Source organism: Lutra lutra, chromosome 12, assembly GCF_902655055.1.
Source record: "Lutra lutra chromosome 12, mLutLut1.2, whole genome shotgun sequence".
NCBI lineage: Eukaryota > Metazoa > Chordata > Mammalia > Carnivora > Mustelidae > Lutra > Lutra lutra.
Window position 1 is genome coordinate 48,433,879 of NC_062289.1, and position 12,038 is coordinate 48,445,916.

The window sequence follows — 12,038 nt, forward strand, 5'->3', positions numbered from 1 at the left end:
CTGTAAGACAAGGCAGAGGGGCAGGACATTCTGTGGTGTATTTAGCAACGACTCAATATTTTCACAAGGTTACTTGGGGCACTTGACTGGCTCAGTCAGTAGAGCATGAGACTCTTGATCTTGGAGTTGTGAGTTCGAGCTCCATGTTAGGTATAAAGATTACCTAAAAATAAAATCTTAAGAAAGAAAAAAAAGGTCGCTAGAATGCAATGTTATGGATATGGTTCAGTGGGGTTTGGCTGGGACTCAATGATTCTGATCCCTATGCAATCCACTGGCACTTTTTAATGACAAGTTTTCTGTTTTGCTTCCTTTACTGCACAATATATAAAAAATTGGTATAGTACTCTGACTGTAAAGGAACAATGAAAGGAGAATAATATTTAATAAAAAATATGTATTTGATTCTATTTGCAAGAGGTATCTAAGGTGGTCAAATTCTTAGACACAGAAAGTAGCATGGTGGTTGTTGGGGGCTGGGGGAAAACTGGCAAAGAGGAGTTGTTCAGTAGCCACAGAGTTTCAGTTTAGCAAGATGCAAAGTTCTAGAGATATGTTGCACAACAATGTGCATATACTTACCAGTACTGTAGTGTGCATTTAAAAATGGTTAAGGTTGGGGACGCCTGGGTGGCTGAGTCAGTTAAGCCACTGCTGTCAGCTAAGGTCATGATCCCAGGGTCCTGGGATCTAGTCCTGCATCGGGCTTCTTGCTCCGCAGGGAGCCTGCTTCTCTCTGCCTCTGCCTGCTTGTGTGCTCTCTCTCTCTCTCTGACAAATAAATAAAATCTTAAAAAAAAAAAAAAAAAAGGTTCAGGTTGCCTGGGTGGCACAGCTGGTTAAGCATCTGACTCTTGGTTTCAGCTCAGGAGACAACCCCCCGTCAGGCCCCACACTCAGCGAGGAGTCTACTTGACATTCTTTCTCCCTCTTCCTCTGTTCCTCCCCCTTGTGCTCTCTCTCTCTAAAGTAAATAAGTAAATCTTTTTAAAAAGGTTAAAATAGTGAATTTGTTATGTTTTTTAATTGCAATCAAAATATGAATTTAAATATGAAAATGTGGCTAAGTGGATTTCTTTTTCATGTAGTTTGCTCAGGATTTGTTGTCTAAACTATATCTGAAGGGGCACCTGAGTGGCTAAAGAGGGTGGCTTCATTTTATTGATATGATGTATTACATGAATTGATTTTTGCGTGTTAAACCAATCTTGCATTCCTGGGGAAAATCGCACTGGTCTTGGTGTGCATACTCCTTTCACATGTTGCTGGATTCCTTTCCCTAGAGTTTGTTGAGGAGTTTGCATCTATTTTCATAAGCAATATTGATGTTTGTATTTTTATTTAGTTATTATTATTATTTTTTTTTTAGAGAAAGAGAGAGAGGGTAGGGAAGGGGCAGAGATAATCCTAAATGGCCTCCATCCCCAGCACTGAGTCCAATGCAGGGCTTAATTCCACAATCCTGAGATCACGACCTGAGTCAAAATCAAGAGCCAGTCACTCAGCCAACTGGGCCACTCAGGTGTCCCGCTTGTCTACTCTTAAAGTGGGCTTTATAGTGTTTCCAAAAGCATGCTGCTGCTTCTGCCATCTTTTGAGAATTCTCCATGTGTGCTGTCAAAAAAATTCATTATTAAAAAGATTTGTTGGGGGCGCCTTGGTGGCTCAGTGGGTTAAAGCCTCTGCCTTCGGCTCAGGTCGTGATCCCAGGGTCTTGGGATCGAGCCCTGCATTGGGCTCTCTGCTCAGTGGGGAGCCTGCTTCCTTCTCTCTCTCTCTCTCTGCCTGCCTCTTTGCCTACTTGTGATCTCTGTCTGTCAAATGAATAAATAAAATCTTAAAAAAAAATATTTGTTGGGGGGCGCCTGGGTGGCTCAGTCAGTTAAGCCTCTGCCTTTGGCTCAGGTCATGATCCCAGGGTCCTGGGATGGAGCCCTGCATCAGGCTCCCTGCTCAGTGGGGAGCTTCCTTTGCCTTCTCACACTCCTCTTGCTTTTGTTCCCTCTCTCACTGTCTCTCTCTTTCTGTCAAATAAATAACATCTTAAAAAAAAAAAAAAGAAAGAGAGATTTGTTGGGGGAAAACCTCCAAAGGCATTGTTATATCTGAGCTTCCCTCTTTTTTTTTTTTTTTTCCTGACGGGTATTAAGCACTTTTGGCCCATTATCAAAAAACAGATTAGTAACTATGATCTTTTGGTCTCAAAGATCTCAATTAACAACATGGGTAGTTAAATCTTTTTGTGTGTTTAGGTCTAACTCAATCTCATATACATCAAACAGTTTGACAGTGTAAGACCTGATGATTTTATTTTCATTCAGTCTTAGTTTAGTTTGTTTTGTGAAACAGAATAATACAGCTGTGGAAAAATCAATGGCTCTGGAACGATCAATGGCTCTGGAACGATCTATCAGCACTTTTGCTACAAAAAAAAAAAAGCTACAGCTTTATTTGCATGGTTCTTTACTGTTCTGGTTGTTCCTGCTTGTTAAACAAATTCTGTCAAAAAAATAAGTTAGGTAATAACTAGGAAATAATAGGGCACAAACACAAACTTGTTTATGTGCTCAGAGAACATCAAGTAAGTACCAGCTATTGAGTTCAAAGAAATTCTACTGGGCAAAACATTTCTTTGTAAGACTATTTATTATTTAGCTCTGAAATAGGTTTACTAAAATAATGTCAAGGGAAGATTACTTTTTAGTTTTTCTACATTTTATTTTATTTTTTAAAGATTTTATTTATCTATTCAGCAGAGAGTCAGCGAGAGAAGGAACACAAGCAGGGGAAGTGGGAGAGGGAGAATCAGGCTTCCCCTGGAGCAGGGAGCCCCTGTGGCGCTTGATCCCTGGACCCTGGGATCATGACCTGAGCCACCCAGGCGCCCCAGTTTATCTTTTATGTAGAGGCAATACATCTAGTGTTTGCTTGGATCTTATAGTTTGATAAACAATTTTACACAGGGAATACAAAATTTAAGAAGTGAAGTTTTCAGGGTATGTGGTGCATTTCCAAAATCTATGTTTCTGCTGGTGGCGAACACTTGTACCTCTAGATCCTGACAAAGTCCATCAACATGTTTCAGGCATGTTAACTCCTGTTTGCCAGAAGCCTAACCAGGTAAAATTTCCACCCAATATACTAGGGATAGGGGCAGTGCTTGAAACTCTACCTTTGGGAGGATTTCTGATTTTATGTAAATTTCAACACAACGGAATGACTTCTCTTCAAACAAACAAACAAACAAAGAAACTATACTCATTCTAGCTCCTCAGTGTTCCTTCTTTTAAAGTAATAGTTTTCATTAACTTTTTGGTGTCGTTTGCAAAAGTAATACAGACTCAATGTAGAACATGGGGAAAATTCAGTAGAGTATGAACATCATCTTGGTCCCACCGTTTACAGAGAGCGATGAACATTTTTCTTTAAACGGCGGTGGAGTGTCGTGAACTGCTTTGTAAACGGTAATAATTTTTCCTCGTTTATCATTTTCGACTTTTTTTTTTACGGTGTCTCCTGTCCGCCCTTTCTCCACAGACAGTCGCAGCTGCCGCTGGTTGACCTTAGCTCTCCGCCGACCTCCTCCGCCCAGCCCAGGGCAGCTGAGAGGCAGCGCAGGCCGGGTCCCTTTAAGAGGCAGGCGCGCGGTGGGGGAGGGGGCGGTCCCCGCACGGATTGGCGGAGCTTGGAGCCACGTGGCTCTCCTGGCAGCAGAGGCGGTGGCCCGGCTCCCGGAGGCTGTCGCGGAGCTTCCCCCACGGGTCCCCTGGAAGGGGCGCGGGCTCACCGATGTCCGTGAGGAGGTGCCTGGTGGGCCTCACCTTTTGCACCTGCTACCTGGCTTCTTACCTCACGAACAAGGTGAGGGGGGCGGACGCGGGGTGGCAGTGAGTGCACGTGGGACGTGGAACAGATGCGGCCTCCAGCTGTTAATCTGATTTTTCCTGATGATGGTGGAGAGGAAGCTGACTCTGTATGGAATCCTTGTTCAGAAATAGGATTCGTTGGACTATACTGGCCCCGTTTCCCGCACTGTAAAAGCATTCCTTACATTTCCTGGGACACCGAATTTTTTGATTGGCAAATTCCCAGGAACTTAATTTTGACTTGTGCATACTACTTTTAAGGGAAAGAAAGCAACTGGCTCTTGTTCTCTCGGGGAAGGAAGAGAAGAGGAAATCCGACAAACCCTGCTTTCTTTTCTGAAACACACCCTGCCCCAGAAACCCACAAGATTCCGGAAGCTTTTACATAGAAAAGATCAGTCCATTTACATCTCCATCTTTCTCTTACACCACTAATTCCCAACCCTTTTTTTAAAATGACATTTCCAGTATCTCTCAGACATTTCCAGTATATTTTGAAAGTAAAATATAAAGCTAATTTTATTTAATGTTATGAAACCCTTTTTATGAAAAGGCAGAAAAGCAGCGGTACCATGTTTTTTATTTTGTTAGGAGGGGCAAATTGGCCTTGGATTTGGTACCATGCAGGGAAATGTTGGACCTTTGTGAGCTAGAGTGGGGCATCCCCTCCTGTCCTGGACACTGGGCTTGACACCAAGACAAAGTGGTAATACCAGGCCCAGGACTACCTTTTCCCACTGTGGGATCTCCACCGCCTCCTAAACACCAAACCCCTCTTGCTCTCTGGAAAAAAAACAAAACAAAACAAAACAAAACAAAATTTAACAAGTAGCATTTCCTAATACCTTCTCTCTTAATGTGAGCATCTGTCTTCTGTATACTTAGAGGATGTGCCAGAACCCTTCTTCCCCATGTCCAGTTGATTTTTAGTTCTGGTGATGGGCCTTTGAAGATCCATACATAGTACCTTTCTGGGAGGGAGTGATGGGTTTGCATCCTGGCTTCACTTAACCTGGTCTTTGGGGCCTTAATTTCTCTAAACCTAAGTTTTTTAACTTTAAGATGAGATTAGCAAGTCCTCTTCAAAGAGCTGTTCTGAGGATTAATCGAAATGATGTTAGGTAGTTGGACAAGTGCCCCAAATCATGGTAAATAAGGTAAGTGGTAATTAGTCTAGGAGAAACGGAAGGAAGGAGAGACAATCTTTTGCTTATAGTATGACACAATGATTACTAGCTTTTAATGGATTTGTCTTTTCCTCATTGGACAGGTAGCTAAACTAAAAGATTTATTGTGGCACCTTTTCTGGAATAAGTGAATTTGTGAAATCCTGGCCTTTTCATTTAACTATTCTAATTTGTCTAGTAAACCTGATGAATGTATTGGTAATGTTTCATTTAAAAACAGAATGACCTTTCTTTTATCTCTTTATAATCATCAGAAGGGGAAGAGTGACAAGTCTTTCATGCAAATCCACGAGCAGGAGCAGTGGTATTATTGGTTAACAAACAGTCAAACAAAGTATCTAAGCAGGCAGATAACATTTAGTTCACTGAAAAGTATACCCTCTCACATTTGCATCTGTGGCATTATTTTTGTATTTATTGGGGTCCTGCACCATTTTCTGATCAGTGTAATAAAGACAGTACCCTCCATGTGCGTCATGCCTCAAGGTGCTAGATAAAAAGAAACCAAACTGTCATGTCTCTAGAAATATCTAATCTGAGTAATAGAAATCATAGATTCCCAAGAACCCTCAGAATTTAAACAGTAAACCCTATCCATTTTTCCACGATGGTTTGGAGTGCTTTGGTTCAGGGCTCTTGGGAGTGTCCGAGTAGATGGAAAGCAGAAGAATAATGGCAGAAGGCAGAGAGAAGGGGAGGTAAGGTTGTATAAAGGGGAAAAGGGAAGTGGACTCAGAGTAGGGGAAAGCAGATATGAGGCCCAGGTAGGGGGTGGAGAGGTAGTCTTTCACAATGGCACTCAGGTAGGGAGTTTGTAACTCTTAGATTATGCCATTGTCTCAACTAGGACAGTCATGCTTCTTTCTGGCCTCCATCGCAGGTTGGCTTGGACCAAGTTGGGGCCAAATGAGAAAAGAGCTGTACTGTGGATCCCCCAGCCTATAGCCTCTGCCAAATGAATTTTCTTTTGAATTAGTGTAGATCATTTTGTGTTTACAGGACAGGGTCCTCTCTTCCAGTTTTTAGAAGACTCTATGCTAGTTTTTTTTTTTTTTTTTTTTTTAATTTTCCTATTTCTCAGTATAGTTTCCTTCTCAAACTATTTCTGTCTGTGGCTGTAAAAAGAAAATTCATTCAGGGACGCCTGGGTGGCTCAGTGGGTTAAGCCTCTGCCTTCGGCTCAGGTCATGATCTCAAGGTCCTGGGATCAAGTCCCGCATCAGGCCCTCTGCTCAGCGGGGATCCTGCTTCCCCCGCTTCTCTCTCTCTGCCTGCTTCTCTGCCTACTTGTGATCTCTCTCTGTCAAATGAATAAATAAAAATCTTTAAAAAAAAAAAGAAAATTCATTCAAAAAAATCGTGTCAATTTTAGTCTTATCGATTCTAGTGTAAATGAATGGTTGATTTTAGTTTGAACAGCAAGTCTTGACCTAGTCTGAGTGGCCTATTGTTCTGGCCTCTGGGAGGTTCTGGCAATAACCAGGCTCAGGGCCCAGGCAGCAGCTGGTCCTTCTTCCCCTTACAGCTATTAAGCCTTCAGCCTGGAGACAAAGTGCACGTCTGTTCTCCTTTCAAAGGCTCCCAAATTGCTCCTGTTTCCTGGAGGTGCGCTCAATGCTATTCCACCAAAGAGCATTTTTTTCTGAGCAACACTTTTCAGTGACATGAAGAATTGCTGAATGAATAAATACTAGGACTTAGATTCCATTTGTCAGAGATTTCTTTCTTCACTCCTCTTTAGCCAGGTGAGGTTAGAGCTTCAGCATTTTTCCATCTACTCCCAAGTATCAACAAAAAAGCTCAGCAAACAATAGACTAAATAAATATTTACTATCTTCCTGAAGGTTGTTAAGGGTGAGGAGCCCAGGGCCTAGACAGTCACTTTATCCTTTCTCTATCTCTGTTTTGGAATGAAAATATCAGGGAAAGGTGGGGCAGAGCATATGGAATTATGTGAGTAAATTGATTTCAGAAAAGAAGGAGGTCCATCTCTAGTGAATATAGACCAGAGCTCAGCAGTTAGTTGTGATTGTGACATTTAGGAGCTCATATGAGGAGGCCTATGTGTAGGTTAATTCATGGGAAAAAATAAGTATGTAAATTTGCCCAATACCAGTCCATTCTGTTTTCTAGATCATGTGAAAAATCTCTGTCTATAGCCTTTAATGGCTTTTAAACTTTACAAAAATTCTTAGTGTTCAATAGTAGGAAAAAATAGGAAGAGATACCCAGAAAACAAAACACAGCCCCCTCATTCATGAAGTATTGTAAAAGACATAATTGAAATACATGTTGACCTTAGTTGGGTTGGTTTTACAAAATCCTTAAAATGTGAAAGCGCAAAAAAAATTATGATGCAGAATTAGTTTAAAAAAAAAAAAGATCTTTAGAATGCAAAAGCCAAATTCCCCAAATGAAGGAAAAATGAAGGAAATAAAGACTACTAAGATACAGTTCTTGCTTGAAGAGAAACAGAGAAGGGGTTTGGATTTTTAGATAAATTGGACCGTAGATAACGTGGATATTGGGAAAAGAGACACAGCCAGTGTTCTCCAGTTGGTGCAATTCCAACATGGCACTTCTGAGGTCTGGAAAGAGGCTATGTGGTTGGGCATCCACAACAGAGACCCAGCTGCTGTTCATCCCAATTTGCTGATGGTCCCAGTTCCATTTCTCCACCAAGAGGTGGTCAGGGTTCTGACAATACTGGGAAAAAACAGACCCAGTCTTTTTACTATAACTTGGAAGGTCTTTCTTTTTAAAAATTTTTGCCCAGTGTGTGATTTGCAGGGGGGCGGGTAGATAAAAGCCTTTTTGAAACTTGAGTGTATTTATGTTTCTTCAATAGGGATTTATTTAGTTATACAATCAACTCTCAATAATTTGAAAATGTCCATTAATCTGGTATTTGTTTTTCAGTATGTCCTGTCTGTCTTGAAATTTACCTACCCTACATTATTCCAAGGGTGAGTATCTTTTATGCTCTTTATACACATTTGTGGGACATATCCAACCAGCATCATTAGCTGTTCTTTAAAATATTTTTAGGAGTGCCTCGTGGCTCAGTAGATTAAGCTTCTGACTCTTGATTTCTGCTCAGGTCATTATCTCAGGATTGTGAGATCGAGCCCCACCGTGGGCTACAAGCTCAGCAGGGAGTCTGCTTGAGGTTCTTTCTCTCCCTCTCCCCCTCCCCCTGCTCCTATGCTCTCTCTCTCTCAAATAAGGAAATAAATCTTTTAAAAAATATTTTTAATGAGTACATAGATTTTTTAAATGAAATAGACATACCGTAATTTGTTTAGCCATTCTATTAATGGGCATTTAAATTGTGTCCTATTTCGGGGGGAATAAAAACAACAATGTTATCAGAGATTTTTATATTCCAGTCTGTCAAATTTCTAGCTATTTCTTTGGGATGGATTCCATATAAGAAATTTGGGTTAAAGAATATGAACTTTATTAGTATCCCTCCTGAATATTAAATTCTTTTCCAGAAATGTGTTACCAATTTACATTGTCTGTGGGAGTTTCTATAATATTGTATTCAAACCATGACTGTTTTTTCCTTCTCTGATGATTTTGTGAACCGCAAATGGTATCACATTGTTTTGTCTTATCATTTTTCATAAAGTTGGACCATTTTCTTTTCTTTAAAGATTTTATTTATTTGACAGACAGAGATCACAGGTAGGCAGAGAGGCAGGCAGAGAGATCGGGGGTCTGCGTGGAGGAAGCAGATTCCCTGCTGAGCAGAGAGCCCGATGCGGGACTCAATCCCAGGACCCTGAGATCATGACCTGAGCTGAAGGCAGAGGCTTAACCCACTGAGCCACCCAGATGCCCCCGAAGTTGGACCATTTTCTTATGTGTGTTACCCACTTGTACCGCTTTTATCAGTGAATTGTCTCTTTGTGCTTTTGCCCTTTTGTTTTTACTGGGGTTTTAGTATTTTTCTTATTAATTTAATGACTTCTTATTTTAAGAATGCCAACCACTTGTCCATCATATTTATTAGAAATTTCATTTTTTGCAGTTTGTCTTTTGGCTTTTCATTTTGTTCATACTTATTTTGATTATTCAAATATATTTTTAAGTGCCATCGTAGAAAATTTATTGCTAAGACATGAGAAGGAAGCAACAGTGAACTACAGATAAATCTAGTGTGTGGTCTTATGATTGAAGAATGCCATTCTTAGAAAAAAGATAGAAGGAAAAAGGGGTGTGGACATAGGTCAACAATGGAGATGTGGTAGAAGCAGCATGGAGTGCTCTGATACTCAAATTTCCCTTCCTCACCTCATCTGCACTCAAGCTTTTTAAGTAATTAATTTAATTAGTTAAGATTTATTTATTTTAGAGAGAGAGAGAGAGAGAGCGTGAGCTTGGGAGAGAGGAACTGAGGGAGAGAAAAGAAGAGAGAAACTCAAGCTGACTCTGTGCTGAGGGCAAACCTGATGGGGGCTCAATCTCACAACCCTGAGATCACGACCTGAGCTGAAACCAAGAGTTGGAGGCTCAATTGACTGTGCCACCTAGGCACTCCTCCATTTAAGCTTTAAAAAAAAAATTGTCTTAGGGTGCCTGGGGGGCTCAGTCAGTTAAGCGTCTGCCTTCGGCTCAGGTCATGATCCCAGGGTCCTTGGATCGAGCCCCACATCGGGCTCCCTTCTCAGTGGGGAGCCTGCTTCTCTCTCTCCCTCTGCCTCTCCCCCTGCTTATGCTTGCTTTCTTTGTCTCTCTCTCCCATATAAATAAATGAAATCTTTTAAAATTTTTTAAATTTTTATAGTGGACAAATATTGATGATTGATTGGTATCACTACTTTCATGTTTATTTTTCTCCATCTCAAGCTCATGTAGATATTTACCTACATTTCATTACAGCTTTATTCAATTTTTAATCATTCTTCATTTATTTAAATGTGTGGTATAGTGTGAGGAAATCATTCCTCCCATAGTTTTGCTTATATTAGCTCTCTCTATTTTTTTTTTTAAAGTTTATTTATTGGGACATCTGGGTGGCTCAGTCATCATGCGGCTGCCTTCAGCTCAGCTCATGATCCCAGGGTCCTGAGATCAAGCCCCACATTGGGCTCCCTGCTTGGGGGGAAGCCTATTTCTCCTTCCCTGTCTTCCCCAGCTTGTGTTCCTTGTATAGCTGTCTCTCTCTGTCAGATAAATAAATAAAAAAATTTTTAAAAAAGGTTTATTTATTTATTTGAGAGAGATAGAGAGCATGAGTGGGAGGAGCAGAGGGTGAGGGAGGGAGAATCTCAAGCAGACTCTGCTCAGCCTGGAGCCCGACGGAGGGCTTGTACTCACAACCCCAAGATAAAGAGTTGCACACTCCACTGACTGAACCAGCCAGGTGCCCCATATACTAGCCCTATATTTTATATTTTGTTATATAATCCTTCCTTTTGCCTTTGGGTTATTAATATATTTAAAGTTATTTTTCTAGGGTCTGTCTTTGAGTATTTGTCAATTTTTATGAAAAGGGGCTAGTACTAAATTGTTTTAATTATTATAGCATTTAGATATGTCATAGAGCAGGACATCCCTCATTCTTCTTTAAAAAAAAAAAAAATGTGAACAAGAAAACAGGGGTCATGATCTTTGCCAGACAAGGTTCAGGACAAAAAGCACTAACCATATAAAGGTGTTTTAGGATGCTAAAGATGTGTTAGGATGCTGAAGCATGCAGTTCAAAATGAAAAGACATGTTATAGATGTCATGAAAAGACATGTTGGAGTGTGGGGTTCAAAACAAAAGTAAAACAGTGATGAATATCTATGAGCCAGACAATGGGGCAGGAGTATCAGGAATACATAGAAACATGCAAATAATAGGAAACAAATTTGCCACTATTTTCCCATAACAGTTCAATTGAAAAAACAAAAAACTAGTGTTCATGTATGTGTATGTATGTATGTATATATATAAGCTAAATAATACAATTAATAGGTAAATATCAAAGGCTGTATCTTTAAAATAGAGACTATACCCTCTTCTCAAATGTCCAGGGAATACTCACTATGAATAAAACAAGCAATAACTTGCCCAAAGTAACACTTATACAATCTTAGTGCCCTAAATCTAGATTTTATTTTATCTTTTTAAAGATTTTATTTATTTGTTTGAGTGAGAGTGAACGAGAGAGAGAGAGAGCGAGAAAGAGCGCACAAGCAGTGCGGACAGGTAGAGGGAGTAGGGGAAGCAGACTCCCCACTGAGCAAAAAATCTCTATTTACAAATGATTCTTCACTCAAAAGAAAGACATAATTAAAACACCATTGAAAAATCGTATTTTGCCTATAAGATTTGCAAAATAAAATTTCAAAATTTGGTAACACAGCCCTGATGAAGATGTAGAAAACAGGTGCTCTGCTACATGGATCTGGGGCAGCACATTGGTACAGTATCTGTGAGTGACACTCTGGCACCGTGTAACACTGTTGCCAATGGTCTGAATCCTTCAATTCCACGGTTCTACTTCCAGGAATTTATCTGAGAGGTTTGCTTGCACTTCTGTAAATGAAATATGTACGAAATGAAATATGCAGCTCTGTGACTGCAAGCATTTTTTAAACAACCTGATTTTCATCTCTACAGAACCCATTAAATATATTAGATCCTTAATGGAATACTATGCAAATGATAAAAATAATAAGGACACTCAGGTATTGAAAATATTTTCAAAATACATTTAATGGGGGACAGAAGCAAGTCTGTAACAGGGTAGCACAATAGCATCGTGTAGAAGTGTGTGTGTATGTTTTCCTTATTTAAAAATAGGTGAAGAGGGGTGCCTGGGTGGCTCAGTGGGTTAAAGCCTCTGCCTTCGGCTCAGGTCGTGATCCCGTGGTCCTGGGATCGAGCCCTGTGTTGGGCTCTCTGCTCAGTGGGGAGCCTGCTTCCTCCTCTCTCTCCCTCTGCCTGCCTCTCTGCCTACTTGTGATCTCCTCTCCGTGTCAAATAAAT

At 40.5% G+C, this 12,038-nt stretch overlaps 1 protein-coding gene across 4 annotated transcripts in view; it reads left to right on the forward strand.

Annotated features, from left to right (window-relative positions):
• Window positions 1-3,710: 3,710 nt before the first annotated feature.
• The window catches only part of TMEM241 (transmembrane protein 241), a 115,864-nt gene continuing 107,536 nt past the window's right edge, over window positions 3,711-12,038 (forward strand). For all 4 annotated transcript variants that reach the window (XR_007121804.1, XM_047696648.1, XM_047696650.1 and 1 more), the window contains exons 1-2: window positions 3,711-3,861; window positions 7,973-8,019. Coding sequence is in view for 3 of the 4 variants with exons in the window: in XM_047696648.1 (XP_047552604.1) it covers window positions 3,790-3,861; window positions 7,973-8,019 (119 nt within the window). In the remaining variant the exon portion in view is untranslated. The remainder of the gene's footprint in view (window positions 3,862-7,972; window positions 8,020-12,038) is intronic.